We start from the raw sequence: 26,905 nt of genomic DNA, 5'->3' as shown, positions 1-26,905 counted from the left end.
TGCAGCTGTGATGTGAGACCACTACGTAATGGTTGAAACGCTGCATTGTTGTGTGTGTTTTTGTGGCGGAAATGCTGTTTTATTATATGCATGTTTTGGGGGAAAAACTTTGTCTAATTACCCTTAAAGAGAAACTCCAACCAAGAATTGAACTTTTTCCCAATCAGTAGCTGATACCCCATTTTACATGAGAAAGACAATGATTTTCACAAACAGACCATCAGGGGGCGCTGTGTGACTGATTTTGTGCTGAAATCCCTCCCACAAGAACCTCTGAAGACCGCGGTACTCCTGGCAAACAGCCACAATGTAACAATGTTCAGAGACAGGAAACAGCTGTTATTAGCTGTCTAACAGCCAGAGCAGCTAGAAACAGCTAAATAACCTGCCCACAGTAACAATGTCTCCATGTAATAAATGTCAGAATGTGAATCTGGGAGAGGAAAGATTTTACAATGAGCAAACACTGACTAAATCATTTATACATAATTATGGTAAAAAATGAAGCACTTTTTTTACTACATTATTTTCACTGGAGTTCCTCTTTAAGATCACTTTGCCGAACTGTGTTAGGCCCTCTTGAGTTACACTGTTACATTACAGTTGGGTACGCACATGTCGTGACCACGGCCATTTTCCAGCAGCCACATAATGGCCACGCCCATTTTTCGCAAAAGCCACACTCTACCTTTCTTCTTGGTGCCCGGGATCTTTTGGGGTCCTAGAAATGCCATTGGGTCTGATACCAGGAGCATTACTTTTATCTTTGCAAAACGAATACAAATTGTTTGGAACTAGAAACCAGTGGGACCTTGTCTCACTAATCTATACTCTTAAGAAGTTTGGTAGTGGTTATCACTGAAAACTTGGGACAAAAAAAGCCATACATATGATATAAAAACAAAGTCAAACAACTTGCCTATACATAAAAACACGTTAAATGATTAGCACAAAAAAAAAAAAATAATAATTACGCTGAACTAATTAATCCTGCTAACCTTTTGTTAGTTGACTTCTGGCTAACTGAGTTCTGGATAATGGGGGAGGGGGGTTTACTGTATTTTAAATTTAATACACCCTTTTCCTTATTGCCCCCTAGGTACACTATGCCTATTTTATTTAGTTAAATAAAATGTACCCTTCGTAAGGTACAGTATTTTCCACACAGTAAGATACACCTGCCTTGAAGATGCACATAGGTTTACATTATAAAAACCAGGAAAAAAATATTCAAAACCTGGTACAGCCATGGTACAAGGGTGTTTTGTGGAGCTTTGTGGAGCTGTCTCCCCACCTTAGCTGACAGTGATCTGTAGGGGCCCCCCAGGACAGGTGTGGCAGCTGGTGCCAGGTCTTTCCATCACCACTCTCCATGCCAAGCTGTCTCTCCATCACCAACAAGCAATCCCCACCACCCCTTAAGAGTATAACAGCAGCAGAGTGCACTCTGGCCAGTGTGCTCCTCCCGGCAATCTGTCCTTCTACCCACATTGTTGCTGATCTGGTGGTGCACATGCATCATGGGGAGGGAGGGACATAAGATGGGGAGGAGAGTGCTGGATGGAGAGGTAAGTGCACTGCCTCGTTCTACTCTGCAGGGGCAATGGAGATTGCCATTAGGTTGGGGGTGGTGACCTGGCGCCGGCCCTAATATGTATTATTTAGTGCATAAGACACACACACACACACACACACACACACACACACACACACACACACACACACACACACACACACACACACACACACACACACACACACACACACACACACACACACACACTTTGGGAGTGAAAAGGTGCGTCTTATAGAGCGAAGAAAACCGTAAGCCATGTGCCATATAAGTGCTGTCATCTCATCCCCTACAAGGTGCAGCTGAGAAAAGAAACTATATTTTAAAAAAAGATTGTGAGTGTAACCAAGTGATGGGTATAACTTAAAAACACACAAATTATGTGCAGGCAGATTCCAGTGATATGCAAATAATGACTGGCAGATATACATGACTTGTATATATTACAGGCAAATAAAATATACAATTTGAATAGATATAGGTAGGCACTCCCACTATGTACATGAAAATATTGCCTAAAATTGCTCGGTCAGGCACCAACCTGAAGGAATAAACAATTGGGTCTATTGTGCCATCCAACCACCATCATCTTAATACTATAGTGCAGTAACCGGATCATTGCAGCATCATAGTAAATTCCAGGGCTGTGGAGTACCCGGAGTCGACGGTTTCATAAACTGAGTCGGATGATTTTTGTACCAAATCCTTAGTTCTAGTAAGTATTAGACTAAGGAGTCTGAGTTGAAGCCATTTTGGGTACCTGGAGTCTGAGTCGGTGGTTTCAAAAACTGAGGCATCGGAGTTGGAATCGGCTGATTTTTGTACCGATTCCACAGCCCTGGTATATTCACCAATGATCAGCAATAAACTTAACTACGCTAAAGGAAGCTGTAGCCTCCATCCAGAATAAGGCCAGGATTTTCAAGGGGAGGATTCCTGAAAGGTCTCCCTCAGCCACACACAATATAATTATATGGTAGTACAGGGGTAGGGAACCTATGGCTCGGGAGCCAGATGTGGCTCTTTTGATGGCTACATCTAATCAGTGCGGGTTGATTCACTAAGCTACACTGCTCAAGCAGCGCAAGTAACATTTTCACTGCTGTAGCATGCACTACTAACTTACTCGCACTCCTCACAAAACTAACAGCTGCTCCAATTGTCCCACTCTGGACCCTGTCAGATCCAGTGACTTTTTAGGACAAGATCATATATCCGCACTTTGATTGGCCCAATAGGCTGTCTGTCACTTAACAGGCAGCCTATTGGGCCAAAGTGCGGGGATCTTGTCCTACAAAGTGAATCAACTCCCTAGTCAGCTAACTAATTGTACAAGCTGTTAGTCTGTATTTTTCCTGTTTGGCTCTTGGGGACATTGCTGATGTTGCTGAAACCCAAGAGAAGCTGAAGATCTGCTGCCCGGTGAATCAACTGTATACTCATCACCATGGCAACAGGTGATGCATGCTGCGCATGCGCACTGTTCCAGTTTGAAACATATTGTATGGCTCTCAGGGAAATACATGTTAAAATATGTGGCGTTTATGGCTCTCTCAGCCAAAAAGGTTCCTGACCCCTGTGGTAGTACATCAGACTATGACTATGGTAGGGATTAGATTGTGAGCGCCTCTGAGGACAGTCAGTGACATGACAATGCACTCTGTAAAGTGCTGCAGAAGATGTTACTGCCATATAACTATATAATAATAATTATATGGTAGGACAGTGCTTTCCAACTTCGCGGGCTGTTTCCCCCCGCCCCCGGAAAAAAAAAAAACTAGCAGTAGTATCCTCACAAAATGCAATCAGTGATAGCAGATTTTAACACAGTGCAACCAGATTGGCAGCAGATTCTCCACAAAATGTTGTCAGATTGGCTGCAGATTATACCACAAAATGCAGTCAGATTGACTGCATTTTGTGGTGAAATCTGCAGCCAGATTGGCCGCAGATTTCTCCACAAAATGCAGTCAGATTTGCTGCAGATTTCACCACAAAATGCAGTCAGATTGGCTGCAGATTTCACCACAAAATGCAGTCAGATTGGCCGCAGATTTCTCCACAAAATGCAGTCGGATTGGCCGCAGATTTCACCACAAAATGCAGTCGGATTGGCCACAGATTTCACCACAAAATGCAATCAGATTGGCTGCAGATTTCTCTACAAAATGCAGTCAGATTGGCCGCAGATTTCTCTATAATCCCTTTCCCCCATGCTGCGGCTGCTGGAATGTAAATATTTACACCCTCCCCTCGTACTCCCCCATGCTGCGGCTGCTTAAATGTAAATATTTACATCCCCTCCCCTCGTTCTCCACCATGCTGCCACCTCTTCCACACCTCAGCTCTGCGGCGAGCAGGAGATCGTAACCAGGCAGACCGGCGCATAGCACCCACACAGTGAATTTAAATGCAGGAAGTGACATAATCGGTCACGTCCAGCACTTAAAGTCCACCGTGCGGCTGCTATGCGCCAGTCTGGCTGGTTCCGATCTCCTGCTCGCCGCCGATCTGAGGTGTGTTAGAGGTGGCAGCACGGGGGAGAACGAGGGGAGGCGGGTGTAAATATTTACGTTACAGCAGCCGCAGCATGGGGGAAAGGGGTTTAAAAAAAAAAGTCCTCTCAGCTCTGGGGACTGGGGGGCCGCAGCAGGAGGCCTGGCGGGCCAGATTTTGGACAGCACTGTGGTAGGACATTAGACTATGACTATGGTAGGGATTAGATTGTGAGCGCCTCTGAGGACAGTCAGTGACATGACTATGTGCTCTGTAAAGTGCTGCAGAAGATAAGATGTCACTGCTATATAATAATAATATGGTAGGACAATAACTGTGGCAGGAATTGGTTGCAAGCTCCACTGAGGACAGTCAATGACATGACTGTACCTTGTAATGTGCTGCAGAAGATGTCCGTGACCTATAAATACATAATAGTAGTTAGAATGAGAGAATTTTTTATTTATTTTTTAGAGGGAGGAGCGGGGTAGAGAGATGGTGGGACAGAGACAGGAGAGTGGGAGAAAAAGACAGAAGAGAGTATGGAAAGGTGGAGAAGGAAAGTGAAAGGCAGGATGCCTGTAGATCAGGGGTCTCAAACTCGCGGCCCGCGGGCCATTTGCGGCCCGCGATACAATATTTTGTGGCCCCAGGGCCCCAGAGCTTGTAGGGGCCCCCAGTGGCTACAAGAGGAAAAAAAAATTTTTCAAATCGGCCTTATAGTTTTTGAGAAAATCGATTTTAAAGTTGCAAAGGAAAAAAATACACATTTAAAAACCCGCCGACTTTAATGGTTAATAGCAAATCCACCTTAAATGCTAGAAACCCTAAATTTGCAGGATATGTTAAGGAGATCATTAGGAATAAGAGGAAAAAACAATTTTTCAAAAAGACCTTATAGTTCTTGAGAAAATCGATTTTAAAGTTTCGAAGGAAAATAGTATACTTTTAAATGCGGTAAATGTCACTTTTAGTAGCAAGCCTAACGGTAGTGTAATTTTACATGTATCAAAAGAAAGAGCAATACATTTCCTGACAGAGTTTCCAGGGGGTCCATACGCAGCCGCAGCGCTTTGGCCAGGGATCGCTATACAGCCGTAATATGGCTGTATGAAGATTCCGGGCATTTTTTCCTATTTTCCCAATTTTTTTTTTTATGTTTAGAGTGGGCGGGCAGAGGCGGCGATCCGCCGCGATTGACGTCAGGAGGGGCAGAGCTGAAGCTGAAAGCTCTGCCCCTTCCAGGAAATGCCGGCGGATTGCCCCCGGGGCGATTTGGGGGCTCTGCAGCCCTCGTTTTGCGGCGGGGACACGTGAACTCCCTTATGCGGCCCAGCCTCATCCTGACTTTGCCTCCTGCGGCCCCCGGGTAAATTGAGTTTGAGACCCCTGCTGTAGATATTCTGGTGTCTCAACTTGTGCCTGTCCCCAGACACTGCACTGCCCTGTTCTGAAGGGGGATTCTAGGCACCAGTAATCCGGCCCCCCCCCCCCCCTCCCCCACCACTTGCCTATGGCCTCCATTACATAATACCATCTCTTTTATAATTGGTGCCCACACAGCTCTTTTCTACAATATACATTGCTTCTGTTTCCAATGAAGGTGGAGTCGCATCCTGTATACTACCTATATGTGCAATGTATGTGTTGGAATGATAAGAATGCATCCCATGCATATTTACTAAAAGGGACTATTGAGTGCCAGAGTATCTTAATCTTCTTATAATCCCTGGATCTGCTTTTGTGGTTTATGGGAGAATTTCTGGCATCGCTCTCACTAATTTGGCTGTTTTAAATTGGTTATATTATTAACAAACTATATTTCTTCATTCCTTTTAGCTGCTGTTACATCAACACCAACCGCAGGGAGTACATCAGGTAACTTGCTTTAATAAACCTACTGATCTAAACGTATAAAATATATAATGCGTACGTATAGTAATACTGACACAGTACACACACTGCTGGCAATGGCAGTCTAAAGGTTAATGAGCCAGGGGAGGCCTTTAATGCAGCCATCTATATGATAGGTGCTGCTTGGTTCAGGAGCACTTGCTCTTTCTCTGTGAGTATACAATTTTGTAATAAAATCGTTTTCTTTAACCTAGAGTAGAAAAAATTCCGGAATCGCATAAGAATGAAATGCTTGTTTAGTGGCTTGCTAATAACATATAATCTAATGTAAGAGCTGTTAAGGGTTATATTGCCTTTTGTTATAGTATTGGGTGGTTGTAGATGGTTCTACTATTTTGTTGCTTTTCCTTCTATAGCTGTGCCAACATTCCACTCAACTGTGCATCCCACAACTCCCAGTGTAACAACTGGTAAGTAACTGTTCATAGACCCTTGTCAAATGTAAGCTCCAAGCTGCATAAATTGCTGTTGTCATATTACACTTTTAAATAGTGTAGACGTTTTCTGCAGGGTATTACTAAAGCTGGCCACTAACGGTCCAATTTCTAGCGAAAAATTGTTTAAGCGATCAGAAATTCTGATCGGATTGGTTGTAAATAATCTCCAGTGGTGGACACAATCGATTATGAACGAGTGAAAAAAATTTCGCCCGAATGAATTTTCGTCGAACGAAAATTTGGATTTTCTTGGTGGTCGTGATAGATAGGAAGCAAAGATTGGTTAGTTAATGGTGTAGTGAACGATTTTTCGTCCGATCAGAATTTCTGATCGCTCGAACGATTTTTTCGCTAGAAATTGGACAGTTAGTGTCCACCTTAAGTTGTATCAGTAACTATCTCTCACATGAGCTCACAATATACTGTATTATCATCATAGTCTGTTTCCCCAACCTTTATGGCCACTACTGGTAGTCCCCGGTTAACGAAAACTAGAAGTCCAATTTGAAAAAAACAATTTTTTACTTGTTCCCATGGAAACAGAATCCATGCTGTTCGTATGGGCGGGTCATTCGTAAGTCAGGGACTACCTGTATATGCCTTCACTGTTTATAAAAGGTAACGTGGAGACTACTTTTCCTTTGTGTCGCCTAGACACTAAGCGCCTTATAATAATCTAGGTTTTTTAACTGGTCGGATCATTGTAAATCAGGAGGAGTTTACTGCTGTATAATTGGAGTAGTTGCTTACAGGCTATTTATTTGCAAATCTTAACACTTAACTACTTCACCTCCAAGGATTTTTCCCCTTAACCTTCCTGGCGGTAACCGCGCAGGAGGTAGCCGCGCAGGAGGTTTTCTCAGGCCTTGCTCGGCCGATTTACTTAATTTTTTTTTTGCTGGACACAGCTAGCACTTTGCCAGCTGCGCCCGATCGCCGCTATCCATCGCGGCGCGCCACCCCAGACCCCGTGTGTTGCCTGGCCAATCAGTGCCAGGCAACGCCGAGGGGTGGATCGGGACTCCCAATGACGTCACGACGTCGGTGACGTCATCCCGCCCCGCCGTCATGAACGGGATTTCCTGATCGGAGATCGCCAAAGGCGATCGAAGCGGGCGGGGGGATGCCGCTGAGCAGCGGCTATCATGTAGCGAGCCCTGGGCTCGCTACATGATATAAAAAAAAAAAAACTGCTGCGCTGCCTCCTGGCGGAATTTTTCATACCGCCAGGAGGGTTAAAAAACCAGAGCAATTTTCATCTGTCATCACTCCTTCCATTCATTCGCCTATAACTTTATTACTACGTATCACAACAAAGCAATCTATATCTTGTTTTTTTGCCACCAATTAGGCTTTCTTTGGAGGAAGGGGGTACTTTTTGCTAAGAATTTATTTTAACTGCATTTCAGCAGGAAAAAGAGGGCAAATTCATTATTTCTCAGTTTTCGGTCATTATAGTCTTACAATAATACATGGTACCGTAATTAAAACCCACACATTTTATTTGCCCATTTGTCCCAGTTATTGCAACGTTTAAAAATTTTCCCTAGTACAATGTATGGCGCCAATATTTTATTTGGAAATAAGGGTGCATTTTTACAGTTTTGCTTCCATCTCTAATTACAAGCCCATAATTTATGAAGGAACAGTGATATACCCTTTTGACATACATATTAAAAATGTTTTTAGATGTAATTTTACTAATTGGCCACAAGAAGTCCTCATGCATACCTTCCCTGTGCGTATTACTACTCAAAGAGGAAGTTATGTGTGGGTGTGTAAGCCCCTGCAAGAAGATATGGAACTTTGCAGGGACGTGGTTACTCGTCCTGGGGGAGGGGAAGTGGTTAAAGCAGGAATTAAAAAGAAAAAGCAAACAGATATTTACCTCAGTAGTGTGAGGCTTCCCTGATCCTTCTCAACCCCACACCTGCTGCACAGGACCCTTTTTTTTTTTCTTTTTGTCAGCCACTCTCTCGCGCCATCCATGTTGGAGCGCGGCTTTACTGTGCATGTCCAAGTACCGTCAGCATGGAGAAAAAAGCTGCACATGAACTCGGTCAATCACACTTTCCAACGCCGATCTCCATGGCCTTCATGTGACCCGTCGTCAGTATGTTCCATCGTGTCACATGACACTGCAGTGGCCATGGAGATTATTGCTGGAAGGTGCAATTGGGTGAGTTAAACCTATAATTATGCACGCTCGCAGCTCAGCAGGGAGGGAGTAGAGGAATGTGGCCTGCAGTGAGAAAAGTTTGCCCAACCCCTCCTATAGGACCACTATAGTGAATATTTTGATTTTTAACACTGCGTGCTCTTAAAGGGTTCTTTTTCTATTTTTGTTTTATTTTTCAGATATACTGAAAATAGGTTTTTAAAAATGTAATATTTTTTAATTTGGAAAATATGGCTAATGAAAGTATGATGTTGGTATTGGCTAAGAGGTTTACCTGCTGCAGTACAGTACAACAGGGCCCACTTGTGTCACCAAATCTCTGTACTTTAGTCTTGTAATTCTGCAGAGTTGTTTACTGAAACAGCACAACTACTCCCTATTTTGCTTATCTGTCTACTAAGAACTATAAATAACACAAAGGTGCTTGGGAAAAATACCCAGCTGAAAAGCTCTAGGCCAAGAAGAGGACAGCCTACTACCCAAAGGACCCATCCGACTTCTGTGCTGTTCTGTATGTGCATTCTGAGGTCAGCACACTTGGCACATTTTTCCCAAGTTTCTATAACCTTTCCAAACTGCCATCACCTCTTATCATTTGAAAGATTTTTTTTTAAGGCTTGGAAATAGGCAATAGTTTTGGAGCCAGCTCTGGCGAGTGGGATGGATGGTATAGGCACTCCAAATTCTTCAAAACATTATTTGGCTTACCAACCTTGTGAGAAGGTGCTTTGTTTTATAAAGAGGACACCACTGCAATTTTCCTTGACATTTTTCCTTTAACGCCTCCAAATTAGTGTTTGCTGGTCAGAAGATAGATGTTTAAAAGAACCTTATTATTTAAAAAGTAGCTATGACCTTTCTCAACAAAGCTTCAGTGTTGTGTTGTTTCAGTACAGTGTCTCTAAATTATAAGGGTGTGAGTATGTTTCCTCAGTACTATTTTCACTAGCTCATACAACCTGGCTCCAGTCCTCCTGTGTCAATCCAGAAGACTCCCCTCCCTGCACCCTGAATATGCACCGGGTTTAGAATATTTTTTCTGGTTTTCTCCTCTAAACCTAGATGCATGTTATGGTCAGACACGTCTTATGGAGTGAAAAATACAGACACAGAACATTTATATTGCGCTGTATAGGCAGTAGCCGTGTTAGAGAGTCTTGCCCAAGGTGTTTTCCTACTCAGTATTGCCCATTTAGCTATCATATTTGCTTTTGTGCACAAGTAATATTGTCTGTTTACAATTACAAGTTCCCGAAGTACAGTTTATCTGCTCTGAAAGCTGCCATTGCATTTTAACCAGAGTTGCTTTTATTATACAGTATATTAGTCTTCTAGTGAGCTCTTCCTAATGGTTTGCATGCTAGAAGCAGTGAGCGCGCCTTCTCAGCACAACTAGGAATGCAACAGAGGTATGTAAACAAAAGATAATGTCATCTCCTCTTTGGATGTGGATCATAAGCTGAAGAAGCTATCCACTGCAGAAGGACATGCTGTGTTTGAATGCTGTTGTGCTACATTTTTTTTTGTGCGAGTAGGTTTAAGGCTGTAAATAATCTTTTAGAGCAAAATAGAAATGCTGACTTTCAGACCACTTTAATGATCTATTTTTTCCCCCCCTAGCTTTGCATGCAAACGGTACTGAAGCTACTTCAGCAACCACTACTAATACTACAGGTGAGTGCACAGTATTTTTTGTTTACTTACCTGTTGATGTGTCCAACACTTTACCAGGTTCCACTCCGACATATGTCTGATGTCTAAGCAGTTCTTTTCAACTTGTTAAACGTGATGAATTATATAGATGACAACAAGCTCGTATACTTATTTGAGAAAAAGGTGGAGGGCGCTTAGATGTCGCATCTAACTTTCACCCACTGCTGGCCTGTATATTGGGGTACCCACTATCCCTAGTATAAGCAAAAGTATATTTTATATTCAAAAAAGGTAGCACTGAGATTACTATGTAGTAGTTACAAAAAGTACCTTTAATTTGTGCTTAAAGGGAACCTAAACTGAGAAGGATATGGATTTTCTTTTTAAAATAATACCAGTCGCCTGGCTCTCCTGCTGATCCTGTCTCTAATACTTTCAGCCACATCCCCTGAACAAGCATGCAGATCAGGTGCTCTGACTGAAGTCAGACTGGATGAGCTGCATGCTTGTTTCAGGTCTGTGATTCACACTGCTGCAGCCAGAGATCAGCAGGGCTGCCAGGCAACTGGTATTGTTTAAAAGGAAACATCCATATCCCTCTGTTTAGGTTCCCTTTAAAACATACGCATACAATCTCAGGTTCTAAAATTGCTTACACACACACACACACACACACACACACACACACACACACACACACACACACACACACACACACACACACACACACACACGTACGTTTTGATGCTAATAAGTTGTATGCTCCTTCATTGGCCTGATGAAGCGGGATTGAGCCCGTGAAACGCTTTGCCTATTTTTACTGTGGATTACAAATAAATTGTTGTTTGACTGTTGATGCCACAGTCCTTCCTTTGTTTGCTTTGTCTGCATGGATGGGATAGGCCCACCACTGCCCCATCGGTTTTAAGCTCGTTTAAAGAGACACTGAAGCGACAATAAATCTCGCTTCAGTGCTTATATTCAGCAGGGGCACGTGCACGTACTAAATGGGGGTCCCTTACCTCCAAAATCCCCTCCGTTCTTTGCGGGGATCACTTCCGCATTCAGGCATTGCTAATGGCCGCAGCCCTGCCTGACGCGTCTGTCAGCGCGTATCTCCGCCTCTCCCCCGCCCCTCTCAGTCTTCCTTTGCTGAGAGGGGCGGGGGAGAGGCAGCGATGCGCCGCTGATAGACGGCGCTGAGAGGCAGGGCTGCAGCTGTTAGCCCTGCCTGAAGAGCAGCAAAATCTACGACCAAATTGGTCGTAGATTTTGCAGGGGGGTGTTTGGGGGTGAAGGGACCCCCGTTCAGCCGCTGGATAGCGGCGTTTTAGCAGGGGCACACATGCTGAATATAAGCACTGAAGCGAGATTTATTCTCGCTTCAGTGTCTCTTTAAGTGACTTTTATTCTATTGGCACCTCTGGAAAGCTTCTACATATTGCTAAGTCCACCCTTGGTGGAGGGTTGTACCCATCTTCCTCCCATCTACAGAGAGCGACTTTTAATCCTGAGTGGGGTCAGGTTAAAGGGATACTGTAGGGGGGTCGGGGGAAAATTAGCTGAACTTACCCGGGGCTTCTAATGGTCCCCCGCAGACATCCTGTGTTGGCACAGCCACTCCCCAATGCTCCGGCCCCACCTCCGGTTCACTTCTGGAATTTTTGACTTTAAAGTCAGAAAACCACTGCGCCTGCGTTGCCGTGTCCTTGCTCCCGCTGATGTCACCAGGAGTGTACTGCGCAGACACAGACCATACTGGGCCTGCGCTGTGCGCTCTTGATGACATCAGCGGGATCGAGGACACGGCAACGCAGGCGCAGTGGTTTTCTGACTTTAAAGTCAGAAATTCCAGAAGTGAACCGGAGGCGGGGCCGGAGCATCGGTGAGCGGCTGCGCGGGCACAGGATGTCTGCGGGGGACCATTAGAAGCCCCGGGTAAGTTCAGCTCATTTTCCCCCGACCCCCCCCTACAGTATCAGTTTGCCTAATGGTAACCCTGGTTTGTGAGTAATAAATTGTTATATTACTCATTATTAATTATCTATACAATATCACACTATTGGGCTCTTGGTGTCCCTCCTCCCTTTATCATCAGCAATCATACATAGATCATCCAGTGTGTATCACAAGCTTTTATAGGCTTTGATAAAGGCGAATGTGTCCGCTGAAACGTGTCAGCCCAGCACTCGCTCTGGCGCACAAGTTTACTGGACCTGCAGTTGTCTGAGTGTAAACACAGAGCAGCCCAGTTTGCCACATATGCCGGAGGAAGGTGACGTCACCACACGTGAACTGCGATCACCCGGAAGTACTAGCCGCAAGCGCTGGAGTGCAGAGCGGCAGTTCCAATAGACTGGGAGTAAGCAGAGTCGTAGAGCTGCTGGCTGGAGCTCCTACTCGTAAAGACAGAAGGACACCTCGCACCTACCAGCCTGAAGGGAGCGTGTGTATACACCGGCGTGTATTACTTCCAACATATTACGGAACTTATTGCGGGGGTCTCTCTTTTTTGATAAAGAAAATAATTTTAATACCGGAATACGGGGCCATTATTATCTACACACAATTTGATGCAAAGGGACAATTCCTATTCTATATTTCTAGACCCGTATGCATAGATAATCCTTCCGGATCTATTATCCTGCACCTTGACATTGCATAGTTTTGTATAGGTTTGTTTTTTGTTTTTTTGCATGGTGCACCTCTTTTCGTGATACACACTGGATGGTCTATTTATGATTGTTGATGAGCTGTGTATGGAGTGTTCCAATTAGGGAATGTATATTTCCACTGCAGTTGCAAGATAGGCTATATACAGGTCATTCTCAAAAAAATTAACATATTGTGATAAAATTCATTATTTTCTGTAATGTACTGATAAACATTAGACTTTCATCTATTTTAGATTCATTACAAACCACTGAAGTAGTTCAAGCCTTTTATTGTTTTAATATTGATGATTTTGGCATAGAGCTCATGAAAATCCAAAATTCCTATCTCAAAAAATTAGCATATCATGAAAAGGTTCTCTAAATGAGCTATTAACCTAATCATCTGAATCAACTAATTAACTCTAAACACCTGCAAAAGATTACTGAGGCTTTTAAAAACTCCCAGCCTGGTTCATTACTCAAAACCGCACTCATGGGTAAGACTGCCGACCTGACTGCTGTCCAGAAGGCCATCATTGACACCCTCAAGCAAGAGGATAAGACACAAAAAGACATTTCTGAATGAATAGGCTGTTCCCAGAGTGCTGTATCAAGGCACCTCAGTGGGAAGTCTGTGGGAAGGAAAAAGTGTGGCAGAAAACGCTGCACAACGAGAAGAGGTGACTGGACCCTGAGGAAGATTGTGGAGAAGGACCGATTCCAGACCTTGGGGGACCTGCGGAAGCGGTGGACTGAGTCTGGAGTAGAAACATCCAGAGCCACAGTGTATAGGCGTGTGCAGGAAATGGGCTACAGGTGCCGCATTCCCCAGGTCAAGCCACTTTTTTAACCAAAAACAGCGGCAGAAGCGCCTGACCTGAGCTACAGAGAAGCAGCACTGGACTGTTGCTCAGTGGTCCAAAGTGCTTTTTTTCGGATGAAAGCAACTTTTGCATATCATTCGGAAATCAAGGTGCCAGAGTCTGGAGGAAGACTGGGGAGAGGGAAATACCAAAATGCCTGAAGTCCAGTGTCAAGTACCCACAGTCAGTGATGGTCTGGGGTGCCATGTCAGCTGCTGGTGTTGGTCCACTGTGTTTTATCAAGGGCAGGGTCAATGCGGCTAGCTATCAGGAGATTTTGGAGCACTTCATGCTTCTATCTGCTGAAAAGCTTTATGGAGATGAAGATTTCATTTTTCAGCACGACCTGGCACCTGCTCACAGTGCCAGAACCACTGGTAAATGGTTTACTGACCATGGTATTACTGTGCTCAATTGGCCTGCCAACTCTCCTGACCTAAACCCCATAGAGAATCTGTGGGATATTGTGAAGAGAAAGTTGAGAGACACAAGACCCAACACTCTGGATGAGATTAAGGCCGCTATCGAAGAATCCTGGGCCTCCATAACACCTGAGCAGTGCCACAGGCTGATTGCCTCCATGCCACACCGCATTGAAGCAGTCATTTCTGCAAAAGGATTCCCGACCAAGTATTGAGTGCATAACTGAACATAATTATTTGAAGGTTGACTTTAAAAAAAAAAAAAAAACACTTTTCTTTTATTGGTCGGATGAAATATGCTAATTTTTTGAGATAGCAATTTGGGGTTTTCATAAGCTGTATGCCAGAATCGTCAATATTAAAACAATAAATGGCTTGAACTACTTCAGTTGTGTGTAATGAATCTAAAATATGTGAAAGTCTAATGTTTATCAGTACATTACAGTAAATAATGAACTTTATCACAATATGCTAATTTTTTGGTGTGTGTGTGTGTGTGTGTGTGTTTTCTGATTTGGTGCTCTAGCAATTTTAGAACCTGAGATTGTATTTATATGTTTTAAGCACCAATTAAAGGTACTTTTTGTAACTACTACATAGTATACCCAACGTTACCTGTTTTGAATATAAAAGCTGGTATACTTGATACAGCTGTTGATAAAATCTATAGCGCTGGTGGTTTCACTGTTACTTTATAAGCCGAGATATATATTAATGCTTAAAGAGACTATTGTCTAAACCCCCTCCCCAAGGGATACTTCTCTCGGGAGGCTCCCCCATCCCTTGTAGCTTTGGGGAATACAGCGCTGGCTCCCCCAAAACTTCCCCCCCCCACAAGCTTGACAAGGGTGCACAGGCTCGGCCTATATTTCTCTCTTCGCAATCCTGCGCAGGTGCACTAGCGGCTCTTCGTTTGGATAAGGCAGAAAACTCCGAGCCCAATCGTATCCCCTCTACCGCGCAGACGCAAAGGGCTCGTGTCTGGACAGTAGAGCGGATCCGATCAGGTTCTGCTATTTACGCCTTAAACGAATGAAGAGCCGCTAGTGCGCCTTCGCAGGATCACGGTAGGTAACTACTTACCTCGCCGCTGTTCGGAGGGCTGCAGCGCTGGATTTTCTTTAAAGCCGTGTCTGCTTCAGACTGTGACATAACCCATATACACTGTAGGTGCGCTAATTAGGCTTCTATTGGCTACCTTTCTGGAGAAGCACCTCAGCAGCAGTAACCTGACACCTTGACACAATTATCAGTGGAAAGTAGCTGAATAAGATTGTGAAATTCAGCTGTTCTCCGCTACAATAGAAAAACTGTCAAACATCAATGTACTTGTATTTTAATCTGGCCCACAATCATACAAACCACACATCAAAGGTGCTGAAGACCATTTTATAAACTAAATGTATTCATTATTAAGGTTTATCTAACGCATATTGACATTTATTGTTGGTACAGGATATGAGGTAACTTGCTTATTTTTGTTCTCTGTGGTAGTAGTTTGAATATCTTTAGACTGTATAAAGGAAGACAGAGATGCGTATATTTATAGGTCTTAATTGTGGACCCCTTGGCCCACCATTGGCCCCTGAGCCACAACTCTCGTGTCCCTGGTGTATATGATTGAAATAATGCTTGACAGAGTGATGCATCTGCTGCTGTGGGGTGGAGAGAAGGGACAACAGTTTAGCAAATTCTGACAGGAGGGGTAATTAGAGACGCAATGCACTTGGGGGCTGCTGCTGCTGTTTAAAGATCTCAAAGGCATCTGAGCACCTGGAACTAAAAACATATAAAATTAACATACCCATAAGGTAAGGGAGGTATGTAATAGTGTGTGTGAGGGGGCAAGGGTTGGATTTGGAGTGAGTGTTCTTACTTACTGGGGTTGCTACTTTGGCCCTCTTCATTTTGGGATCCACCATCTTCCCTAGTTAAAACCACAGCTGTGCCACATTTTGTAGGTCCCAATGGAGTCATATGCCAGGAGATGTAGACCATGGATACAAATACATCTCTGTACTCTCATCTGCGGACCACCTTTACCTGCATGCATTGTGGCAGTCCTGGGCATACAACTTCCCAGGAACTACAAAATGTCTCACAGCTGTGGTCTTCTCTGTTTTGAACTGTTAACTTCACTAGTCAGTCTGTAGTAGTGTGTAATCCTATTGCTGGACTGTTTTTTTTGTTGTTGTTGTTTTCTGTCCTGTTGCCTCATGCCTGCGTTTAACTCAACACCATGACACCAGTGGCCTGCAAAGATTCTTTCATTGGATAGTTAGGCTTTGGAAGCAGAATATAGCTGTTAAAACTTGGAATGGTTTAGCTTAGTGTTAGGAAAACTCAGAATATCATGAATAAAGTTCCTCTTCTGAGAATCGATGGGCAGTTTGTACTTTTGAGTACTTCTGTAAATCTAATACGGACAGGGAGCAGAGTAATGACTGAACAGTGGGGTGCTTATTCAGGATGTAGATTGGGGTGCAAATATACAATAGTGCTTATTGTGTGGTACAAGTACCCCAGAGTGTATCATCTGATGGATGCTCTTCTGTTTGTCAGTCTGTTCATCATAACAAGTTGTACATATTAGAAATGGATAAAACATATATGAATACAATGAAGTAAGAATCTTGGTTATTAGTTTAAGGGAATTTTTGGAAAGCATTTATACACAATAAGGTCCTGTTAACGCCATCAGCACTGCGAATGGTACACACTGCCCACCACTTGGGTGATGTGCAGGGCAGCATATCCTTATTACATATACACATGAAAACTGCTGTACAACCACCAGGTCAAAAAGATGCAGGCTGCACTTTTTCTTGATGTGATGAAAGCATTGTGAAGGGAAAGCTCAGGCAGTAGCAGTCAGGAGCTGGTGCAGAGCAGTGTGTGTCAGTTCTTAAGTTATTGTGCCAATAATCTGTATGTGTACTTGCTACAGAAGAGGGTCTTGGGAAACACCAGCGGTTTGTTCCATCAAAACATTCAGAAACACTCCAGTAAGGAAGGGTGAGGTCACACAAAGCAGAGCTATCTGCATTGTTGGATTGGCTGAACAGAATTACGTATAGCTTGGCTAGTAAGTCAGCTGACAAGTTTGGTCTGTGTATAATTGCTTGTGTGCCTGGAGTTTAACATTAACCTCCTTGGCAATAACCGAGAGTCAGGCTCAGGGTGGAAAATAAAAAAACAAAAGCTGTAATCCCGAGCCTGCCTCGGGGTAGCCACCAGGAGGTATGGAGACACAGCACAGCAGCGTTTCTAACTCGCCTCCCCCCAGGATCAAGATACTTGCAGCCATTCTTCTTCTAGTCCTCGGAGGCTCTCGATCCCTCAGGTGAGATTGCTGCCACTTGTCACATGACGACAGACAGCAATCTTACTATAGGGTAGAGCACTATCCAGAAGACGGAGGAAGAATTGCAGTGCATGATCCAGGGGAGGTGAGTAATGTGCAGGGCTGCTGCAGATCTCACTGAGGTGCATTAGTGTGTCAACTACCAGTAAACAATTTTGATAGCAAGAAGAAGGCCTGTTTCTGGAACTTGGGTAGATGCCAGTGTGTGTGATTAGTAGTCTCCTAAACCAGCATTGTAAACTAGAGCTTCATGTAGCGATCTCTTTCATGACAACATCCACTGTTAGGATAAATTCAATGCTTGGCTTGCACTTTTGAGATCTGCCGATTCTAAGGTTGTTTACTGTTTGTCCGGTTTTCTTCCAGCTTCAGCAGCCACAACCTCTGTGCCATCACCATCCCCTTCCAAAAAGAATACCTTCGATGCTGCTAGCTTCATTGGTGGAATAGTGCTGGTTTTGGGGATCCAAGCAGTCATATTCTTCTTATACAAGTTCTGTAAAGCCAAAGACAGGAATTACCATACCCTTTAATAGCTCTTACCATGGACTGCTCGTCAACATCGCTCTAACCAAATGTTGTAAACTTGAAGATTTCTTATGGAATCATTGGACAATGCGGCCTTTTCTAACTCTGCACATTGAATTGAACTGTGATAGTGCAATTACTGCAAGAAGCTTTATGATGCTGTGAGCTGCATGCATCACATCTCCTTCCTAGTATATCCATCACTGCTTTCACCCTTTCTTTTTCTCTGCCAGTGGTCAGGGGAGGAGAGAGCATTCCATGAAAAAAAAAAAGTCAGTATACCTTACACTACAGAGAGCGTGGAAGCTGTGCAAAATGTGCTAGGACTGACAAACCCATTGTGATTAGGTGAGTGATGTTATGGGCAGTGAAGTCTTTAGTTAGGATGTACCATTACAGGTGAGCTGAAGTATATTTTTATGTCCCTTTGAATTCTGATAATGTTCCTTTTACCAAAAGTTGATTATATGGTGGAAATCAAATGGCGATTTTCAAAGCAAATGATTACATAAGTGCACCTTATTGTCTAAGTAACTATTAAGTTTGGAGAATTGTGCCTTACAGACATATTGAAAGTATAATTCATGTTTCACTAGTTCTTTGATATTGCATATGTTTCCATGGATTGTTTTATATTAATCACATTTTGAAAGGCCACCCAGAATGAATTGTAACCTCTACAGTGTTGTATTGCAGGATGAAAATAAAGTAGAAAATAATTGGATGTGAATATCTAATATAAAAGATAATTGATATCTGGGACTGGTTGTTCTTTCTTCTTCGTTAATTGTGTTCTTGCTTTAGACTGCCCACAAATGAGGAGCTCGTGGGTTCACTTAAGCCTCACATTTTTCTCCGTGATTTGCAGCAATGTGTCGCAATCCGTGGGGACATCAGAAGTGCATAGACCGCGCTGTGTGATATCCCCATCCAGGTGTTGCCATTCACTTTGGAATCGCAATGCATGGTTGCCGATGAATTAGCGGAAACACATAGCTGAAAATCGCAATGAAATGGAAGATTGAGTCTGTACTTCTGTTTCCCAATGCAGTAAGGGGGATGGAGGGCGCCTTAGGGGATGGGTCACACTACAAGTGCTTTTTTAAATGACTGCAATTTGAAAGCTCTTGCTTATGTTATGATGTGTGACCTCACTTGAGCAATGTGAATTTTTTTTAATTGCATCAACAAAAGCTTTATAGATTTATTTATTGTATTTATAATACGCCAACATATTATGCAGCACTGTATTGGTTCCTGGCTGAGGAGCAGATTTTGCTGTATGGAGTAGGGATGATCAATGATATGCAAATATTTCTGAGTTTATGCAAATATATGCAGCTTGAAAATGGACCAATTAAGTCCCACCCATGTTTAAATTGAATGGTCCATTTTCAAGCTGCATATATTTGCATACAAAATAAACTTTTTGCATATCATTAATCATCCCTAAGGGCTTATTCACACTATAAGAGCTTTTTACACATTAGAGATTCGAAAAGCTCTTGCTAATGCAATGCTATGGGGGATTTTTACAAAATAACATCACTCCAGTGTGACCACACACGTAGGATAACATTAGCAAGCTCTTGTAGTGTGAACGAGCCCTTATGGAGAGGAGGGATGAGTGAGCAGGAACTTCAAAGGATGCTTCTGAAGGATAAATATGTTTCAGGCAGAAGGGAAGGCCAGAAACATTTGGCCAAGATGATCATTGACGGCTGATCATCTGGAGGACAGCTGGGGAGTGGGGCTGAACAATGATTTATATACATTTTTAATTGATGTAGTTGTGAACATGTGGAGAAATCAGTCTCCACTCGGATAGAAGGGCATCTTCCTGACTTGGGTCGCACGCCAATCGAAAATGTCCACTGCAACCACTGAATATTAGCTGCAGGGATGACCCCCTAAGTGGGGAACTAGAGTCTAGACCACACTGGGGAGTTAAGGACAGGTTTGAGAATGTTTTTTTCAGGCAACCACACCTATTCACTGGAGCAGTAATTAGTGTCTCGGCTACGTGGAACCCACCTAGCTGATACACTAATTACTCCACCTGTGCATAGGTGAGGTTGCCTGCAAAACATGCACCGTTGGGGAGTCACAACAATTAGTCTAGACTATACTGGATGGGAGGAGACAATGATGGTGTTTAGTAAGAAACACTCAATATGGACACCAATACAAATGGTGTGTTTCTCAGAATTAACCCACTTCAGGTTAATAACACAGCGTCTTATCTTCCTTCAGCATGAGTGAGGCGCTCACATCCGGGTACCTGCTCCTGCCACCCAGTATAGTCAAGAAGGGATGGAAAGGGTTTACAGTAGGGCTAGAGCTTGGGATAACCTCTTATGATGTACAACATGCATGTGCTTCCACTGCATGCATAATGTTCATGTTACTTATGACATCACTTTCCCATAATGCTTCTAGGATGCAGACCTTGAGATCTCTGTCTAGGCCAGGAATGCAGATCTTGAGATCTCTGTCTATGCCAGGGGAAGGGAACCTATGGCTCGGAAGCCAGATGTGGCTCTTATGATGGCTACATCTGGCTCACAGACAAATCAATAGTGGTTGATTCACTAAGCTACACTGCTCAAGCAGCGCAGCTTAGTGTGGCAGCGCAAGTCAAATTTTCAAATTAGGCACGCTACTGCTGTACACGAACAGCTGCTCCAAGTGTCCAACTCTGGACCCTGTCAGGTCCAGTGACTTTGTAGGACGAGATCCCCACACTTTGATTGGCCCAATAGGCTGCCTGTCACTTGACAGGCAGCCTATTGGGCCAAAGTGCGGGGATCTCGTCCTACAAAGTGAATCCACTCCCAAGTCAGCTAGCTAATTGCACAAGATGTTAGTTGACATTTCTCTTGTCTGGATTTCGGGGGAAATTGCTGAAACCCAAGAGAAGCTGAAGACGTGTCTGACACTTCCGCTGCCCGGCGGATCAACTGTATACACATCACCATGGCAACAGGGATGCGAGTCCTCTGCTGCGGATGCGCACCGTCCCAGTTTGAAACATATTGTATGGCTCCCACAGAATTACATTTTAAAATGTATGGCGTTTATGGCGCTCTCAGCCAAAAAGGTTCCTGACCCCTGGTCTAGGCAGACTCCACTGATGAAAGTTCTGGGGGTGCTTTTTTTTCACGAATAACATTTCATATTTCTTGCATAGTTAAATTCTTTAATATATTATATGAAAGCAATCTGTTAATGCAGACTCAGGATTTACAGTGAATCTGAAGCGACATGTGAGAGAAGATATTCACATATGATACTAGCCCTACTAAGAAATGATGTCAACTTTTCTGTTTTCCAGAGCAGGAAGAGTTTAAAAACTTGAGTTATCTATGCAAAAGAGCTTATCTGAGCTAGTCTACAACTTGGTCATCTCAGTCCTGTTTTCTTAAGCACTTGAAGGACAACTGTAATGATAAGAATATGGAGGCTGCCATATTTATTTCATTTTAAACAATACCAGTTGCCTGGCAGTATCTGAATCACACCAGAAACAAGCATGCTGCTAATCATGTCAGAAACAGCTGATCTGCCGCATGCTTGCTCAGGGTCTATGGCTAGGCACAGGAACAACATGATAGCCAGGCAACTGGTATTGCTTAAAAGGAAATAAATATGGCAGCCTCCGCATCCCGTCAGTTCAGTTGTCCTTTAAACAGCCAAGAAACAGTAAGACACCTTGATATGTTTTACTGTAGCAAAGGTCAAAAGGTAATTATTTCTGCTTTGTTGTACAGCTTAAAGGAAACCCGAGATGGAGGCTGCCATATTTATTTGCTTTTAAACAATACCAGTTGCCTGGCAGTCCTCCTGATCCTGGGTCTCTAATACTTTAGCCATAGACCTTGAACAAGCATGCAGCTAATCAGGTACTCTAATCCAGTAAAACCTGAGTCAGCTTAGTCAACTTAGTCAGCTTAGTCAACTATATGCTTGTTCCAGGGTTTTGACTCTGGCATTACTTATGCCAGAAGATCAGCAGGGCTGCCAGGCAACTGGCATTGTTTACAAGGACACAAATATGGCAGCCTCCATATCCCTCTCACCTTGGGTTCCCTTTACATCAGAGTGTGGATTCTAAGCTGCAACTGACAGTCTGATGCAATGTTATAAATATAGCTACAGTATAAAACTTAATATAAAATTACTCTTTTCTTTGCTACTAATGTTCTACTTATTGGTACTGCACATACAATGAATTATCTCAAGCTTATTCTTGCTTCAGGTTCACTTTAAGAGTAGATCCACTTTTTTAAGCTTTTGTCAGCTGTAGAAAAACAGGATCTGCAGGTTTGTCACTGAGCCTTGTGACTTTACCTCAAAGCAGTATTTAGAGCAACTCACTGCATCTGATGACAGGTAAGGAATACTGTATGTAAGACTTGTTTTCTGAAAAGGGCTCAGGGGATTTGCTGGGCAAAGTGCTTCAATATCTGCACTCTAGAGATGGTACTTCACACTTCATGAGGAGGAGCTCAAGCTATTTTGAACTGAAACTACCAATAATAAGAAGCTATCTTATTACCAAGAGGGGTTGGCTCCTGTAAAGAATTTCCCAGTAGGGAGAGAATTCCGATAAGCTTGCATCTGGAAGGTTACAAAATATGTTTGCTGCCATGTGTTTAGACTTCACTGTTATGCTAACTTGTGCTATAAATCTATTAGAATTGGGGTGGGAAAATGCCTGAGTAAACTGTTTGCCATCATTAGTAGTGGAGTAATGTGAGCGGTGCATTTCTTCATTACCAGCCTTTGTTAATAGAAAGCACATGCAAGTGAACAAATGCTGGCTACTGTGGTGCTAGTGTACGAATAATCCCAGATGAAATACAAGGAAAAAAAAAACTTGTAGCAGGACATTAATGTAAAGGCTTTTATCTCTCCCCCCCCCCCCTTTTAAAGGGAATGGCTGAGGATTTGAAAAGAAACAAAAAATAAAACGTACCCGGGGCTTCCTTCAGCCCCTGGCAGCTGATGTCCCTCACCACAGCTCTGGTGTCCTGGGATCCCCTCAGTTGGAGATGCAGACCTCACCAGGATGGCATCTTCTTCGACTGCTAGCGCATGCCAATCGCGCTCATGTGGCCCGGAGCTACTGCATCTGCAAAGAACGCTCCAGGCCATGTGAGCGCGACCTTGCCAATGGAGGGTATCTTAGGACACCGGAGCTGTGGCAAAGGACATATCGGCTGCCAGTGGCCGGAGGAAGCCCCCGGATAAGTCGATATTTTTTTTTATTATCCTCTGACATTCCCTTTGAACAAAGAAAAAACCTTCAACTTATAACTCCCGTTTTCTGACTTTGATGCTAATATGTGTTTCAGCATAATGAGTCACACAGATGAAGTAAGTTTGCAGCTAGGGGGTTCTGAACATCTGATCTGTGATTCAGAAGGTATTAAACCTAGTAGGCATTAGGGATGATCAGATATGTAAATTCTTCTGAGTTGATGCAAATATATGCAGCTAGAAAATGGACTAATCAATTTAAACCTAGGTTTAAATTGATTGGTCCACTTTCAAACTGCATATATTTCCATAAAAATGTGCATAATTTCGGAAGATTTGGGGTCTCTTTGGTCATCCCTAGTAGGCATGCTAGGTTCTCAGCCAACACAGGCCAAAATTATCTCTCTGAGCGAGTATCTAGCATGTGCACTAAAGTTTAGTATTAGCCTTGTTCTGCTGTAGTGTAGTAAAGATAAGGTAGGTAGAGAATACTAGAGCCTAGTCATTGGTTTTACACAGAAAATATTTTGAAAACTCAGCTCACATGAAACTGAAGATACAGGACACTCCCAATAAGAATCCGTTCACTTTACTTATGAGCCCTAGGTCTGTGGCAATGTCACTTTGCTAGTTGGAAATGCAAACCCATCGTAAGGTACCCATACATTGTTCAATAAGGTAGCAGATCAACCTTTAGATAGATCACTCTCGGATCAGAGAGGGATTTATTGCCTGCCCACAAACTGCTTAGTGATTTGCAATAGGTTTCACAATGAAATTGCTCTGCTGCTGTGTTGCAGCCCACCAAAGTGTAAAAGTGCCCCAGCCCTGTTCAACTTAAAAGTTCCCTTGGCCCAACTCTTGACCTCTTCCGGTGTTTAGCATCACCACAAGCACCTGTACCACATGACTCAGTGACATTGCTACATGCACCCGTGTCATGTGAAACAGGCACTCAATGTGATGAACACCATAGGAGGCCAGGAGTCATGATGGCAGACAGGTGAGACTTTACACTGAGCATGGGGAGGGTTGAGGGAAATGACACTTTTACAGTTGAGTGGGTACTAGTCCCCCCTGGGGTTATTGCAATACTGAACGTCTTTTTGACCTAATTTGGCTGGAAATAGATCAAAAGATTGATTAGGCATGTTGTTGCACAGATTCGATTGTTTTAAGGTTGAACGGGCCACAATATTGAGTCATGTATTGGCACCTTTACACTTCATAATGGGACAAACAAAAGCTGAATACTGTATTTTTTTTTGGGGGGGGGGGGGGGGGGGGGGGGGGATAGAGAAAGTCAGTGTCACAGTCCAAATGCAGGGAGTTCCTGACTTGTGAACATCTGCCAGTACGAACCTTCAACACAAGGTCAGGAACTCTCTGTATTGTGCCCATGCAGAGGAGGACACATGAGGTACAAAGGGGGCATAATCCACAAGATGCCCCTTCACCATGGATGTGACAGGTTTAGTATATATCCCCCCCCCCCCCCCCCCCCCCTTGGCTCTTGTCCTCTAAACCTAGGTGCGTGTTATGGTCAGGAGTGTCTTATAGGCTGAAAAATATGGTAGTTTAGTTTTTGTTTTTCTAATGAATGAAAACATTTAGGTAAACACCATATACAGTGGTTTGCAAAAGTATTCAGCCCCCTTGAAGTTTTCCACATTTTGTCATATTACTGCCAAAAAAATGAATCAATTTTATTGGAATTTCACATGAAAGACCAATACAAAGTGCTGTACATGTGAGAAGTGGAACGAAAATTATACATGATTCCAAACATTTAAAAAAAAACAAAAAAACAAAACTGCAAAGTGGGGTGTGTGTAATTATTCGGCCCCCTGAGTCAATACTTTGTAGAACCACCTTTTGCTGCAATTACAGCTGCCAGTCTTTTAGGGTATGTCTCTACCAGCTTTGCACATCTAGAGACTGAAATCCTTGCCCATTATTCTTTGCAAAACAGCTCCAGCTCAGTCAGATTAGATGGACAGTGTTTGTGAACAGCAGTTTACAGATCTTGCCACAGATTCTTGATTGGATTTAGATCTGGACTTTGGGCCATTCTAAGGGCTGGAACCCACAAGAGTTTTTTGAGCATTTTGGCAGCGCTGCGATATGCTAGCGTTTTGCCAAAACGCTCAGCTGATGTTAATGGATGGGGCAACTTCCACAGGAGCGTTTGCGTTTCCCAGAAACGCAAACGCAGGACCTGCAGCATTTTGGGAGCGTTAGCGCTTCAATGGAAAGTATTGAAACGCTCAGCAAAACCTAAACTGAGCGGTTTTGCTAGCGTTTTGCGGTTCAGCACACTGTAACAAAATTAAAAATAATTCACAGGACCAATCAGGATAAAAACGCAAAACGCTGCACAACCGCTGAGCAAAAAAATACTGTTGCAAAACGCGACCGAAAACGCGTATCAATGTCTATGGGCAACTGACTGCACTCAGACCAAAGAGGGCTGAATAATTACGCACACCCCACTTTGCGTGTTTTTTTTGTTGTTTTTTTTAAATGTTTGTAATCATATGATTTTGTTCTACTTCTCACATGTACACCACTTTGTATTGGTCTTTCACGTGGAATTCCAATAAAATTGATCCGTGTTTGTGGCAGTAATATGACAAAATGTGGAAAACTTCAAGGGGGCTGAATACTTTTGCAAATCACTGTATATGGTGTTTATCTAAATATGTTTTAATTCATTAGAAAACAAAAACAAAACTACCATATTTTTCAGCCTATAAGACAGGGGTCCCCAACCTGTGGGCCGCGGCCCACTAGTGGTCCGCAGGACATTTCATGGTGGGCCGCGGCTTCAGACTCACTTTCACGCAGATTAACATTTCACTTCTAATTCTAAGGGCAGCCGCGGCAGGTGGGCGGGCGCATCATACGTCTCCAGTCTCCAGGCCCGCCCCCCTCACTCTGTGCGACCGAAGCAGTGGGCGTACGCGTAATGCGTTTCAAGTCCCGCCCCCTCACTATGTGTGGCCAATCACCCCCTGGCGGCGACGACGCTATTATCGGAGGCGCCAGTCCCGCCTCCTGCATCAGTGGGGATTCCTCTCGGAGGCCTGTCATGCCTCCATGTGGCCAATCACCCCCTTCTGAAGCGGCGGCCAATAGCAGCATATCGGAGGTGCCAGTCCCGCCTCCTCCATCAGTGCCCCAATCATCATTCCCCCTTCAGCCTCCCGTCCCGCCCCAAGGCCAATCAATGAATGGCTGCATGTATTTCATCACGAGTGCAGCGTCTAGGCGCCATTAGAGAGAGGAGGTCAGACAGAGCCTGCCGCTGTGAGCCTGCCGCTGAGAGCCCACTCAGAGCCTGCACGAGCCTGACATCAAGTAAGCCTTACTTACTTAGTAAGGATCACACACATATACTGGGGTAACTACTGGCTATACTGGGCTAACTATACTTGCTATACTGGGCTAACTGTACTTGCTATACTGGGCTGACTGTACTTGCTATACTGTGGTAACTGTACTAGCTATACTGGGGTAACTATACTTGCTATACTAGGCTAACTGTACTTGCTATACTA

The 26,905-nt window shown here is 43.6% G+C and overlaps 1 protein-coding gene across 2 annotated transcripts in view; it reads left to right on the top strand.

Annotated features, from left to right (window-relative positions):
* CD164 (CD164 molecule) overlaps window positions 1-18,838 on the top strand; it is a 104,688-nt gene extending 85,850 nt beyond the window's left edge. Inside the window, exons 4-7 of one of the 2 annotated variants that reach the window (XM_068279444.1) lie at window positions 5,909-5,947; window positions 6,340-6,393; window positions 10,220-10,273; window positions 17,922-18,838. In XM_068279444.1, coding sequence (XP_068135545.1) covers window positions 5,909-5,947; window positions 6,340-6,393; window positions 10,220-10,273; window positions 17,922-18,088 — 314 coding nt within the window. In that variant the 3' untranslated portion in view covers window positions 18,089-18,838. The remainder of the gene's footprint in view (window positions 1-5,908; window positions 5,948-6,339; window positions 6,394-10,219; window positions 10,274-17,921) is intronic. The other variant, XM_068279445.1, reaches the window with a different exon arrangement.
* Window positions 18,839-26,905: the final 8,067 nt, after the last annotated feature.

The sequence above is a fragment of the Hyperolius riggenbachi genome, chromosome 4 (genome assembly GCF_040937935.1).
Source record: "Hyperolius riggenbachi isolate aHypRig1 chromosome 4, aHypRig1.pri, whole genome shotgun sequence".
Classification (NCBI taxonomy): Eukaryota; Metazoa; Chordata; class Amphibia; order Anura; family Hyperoliidae; genus Hyperolius; species Hyperolius riggenbachi.
The sequence above is the reverse complement of the archived record's forward strand: the minus strand, read 5'-3'. Positions and strand labels throughout refer to the sequence as shown.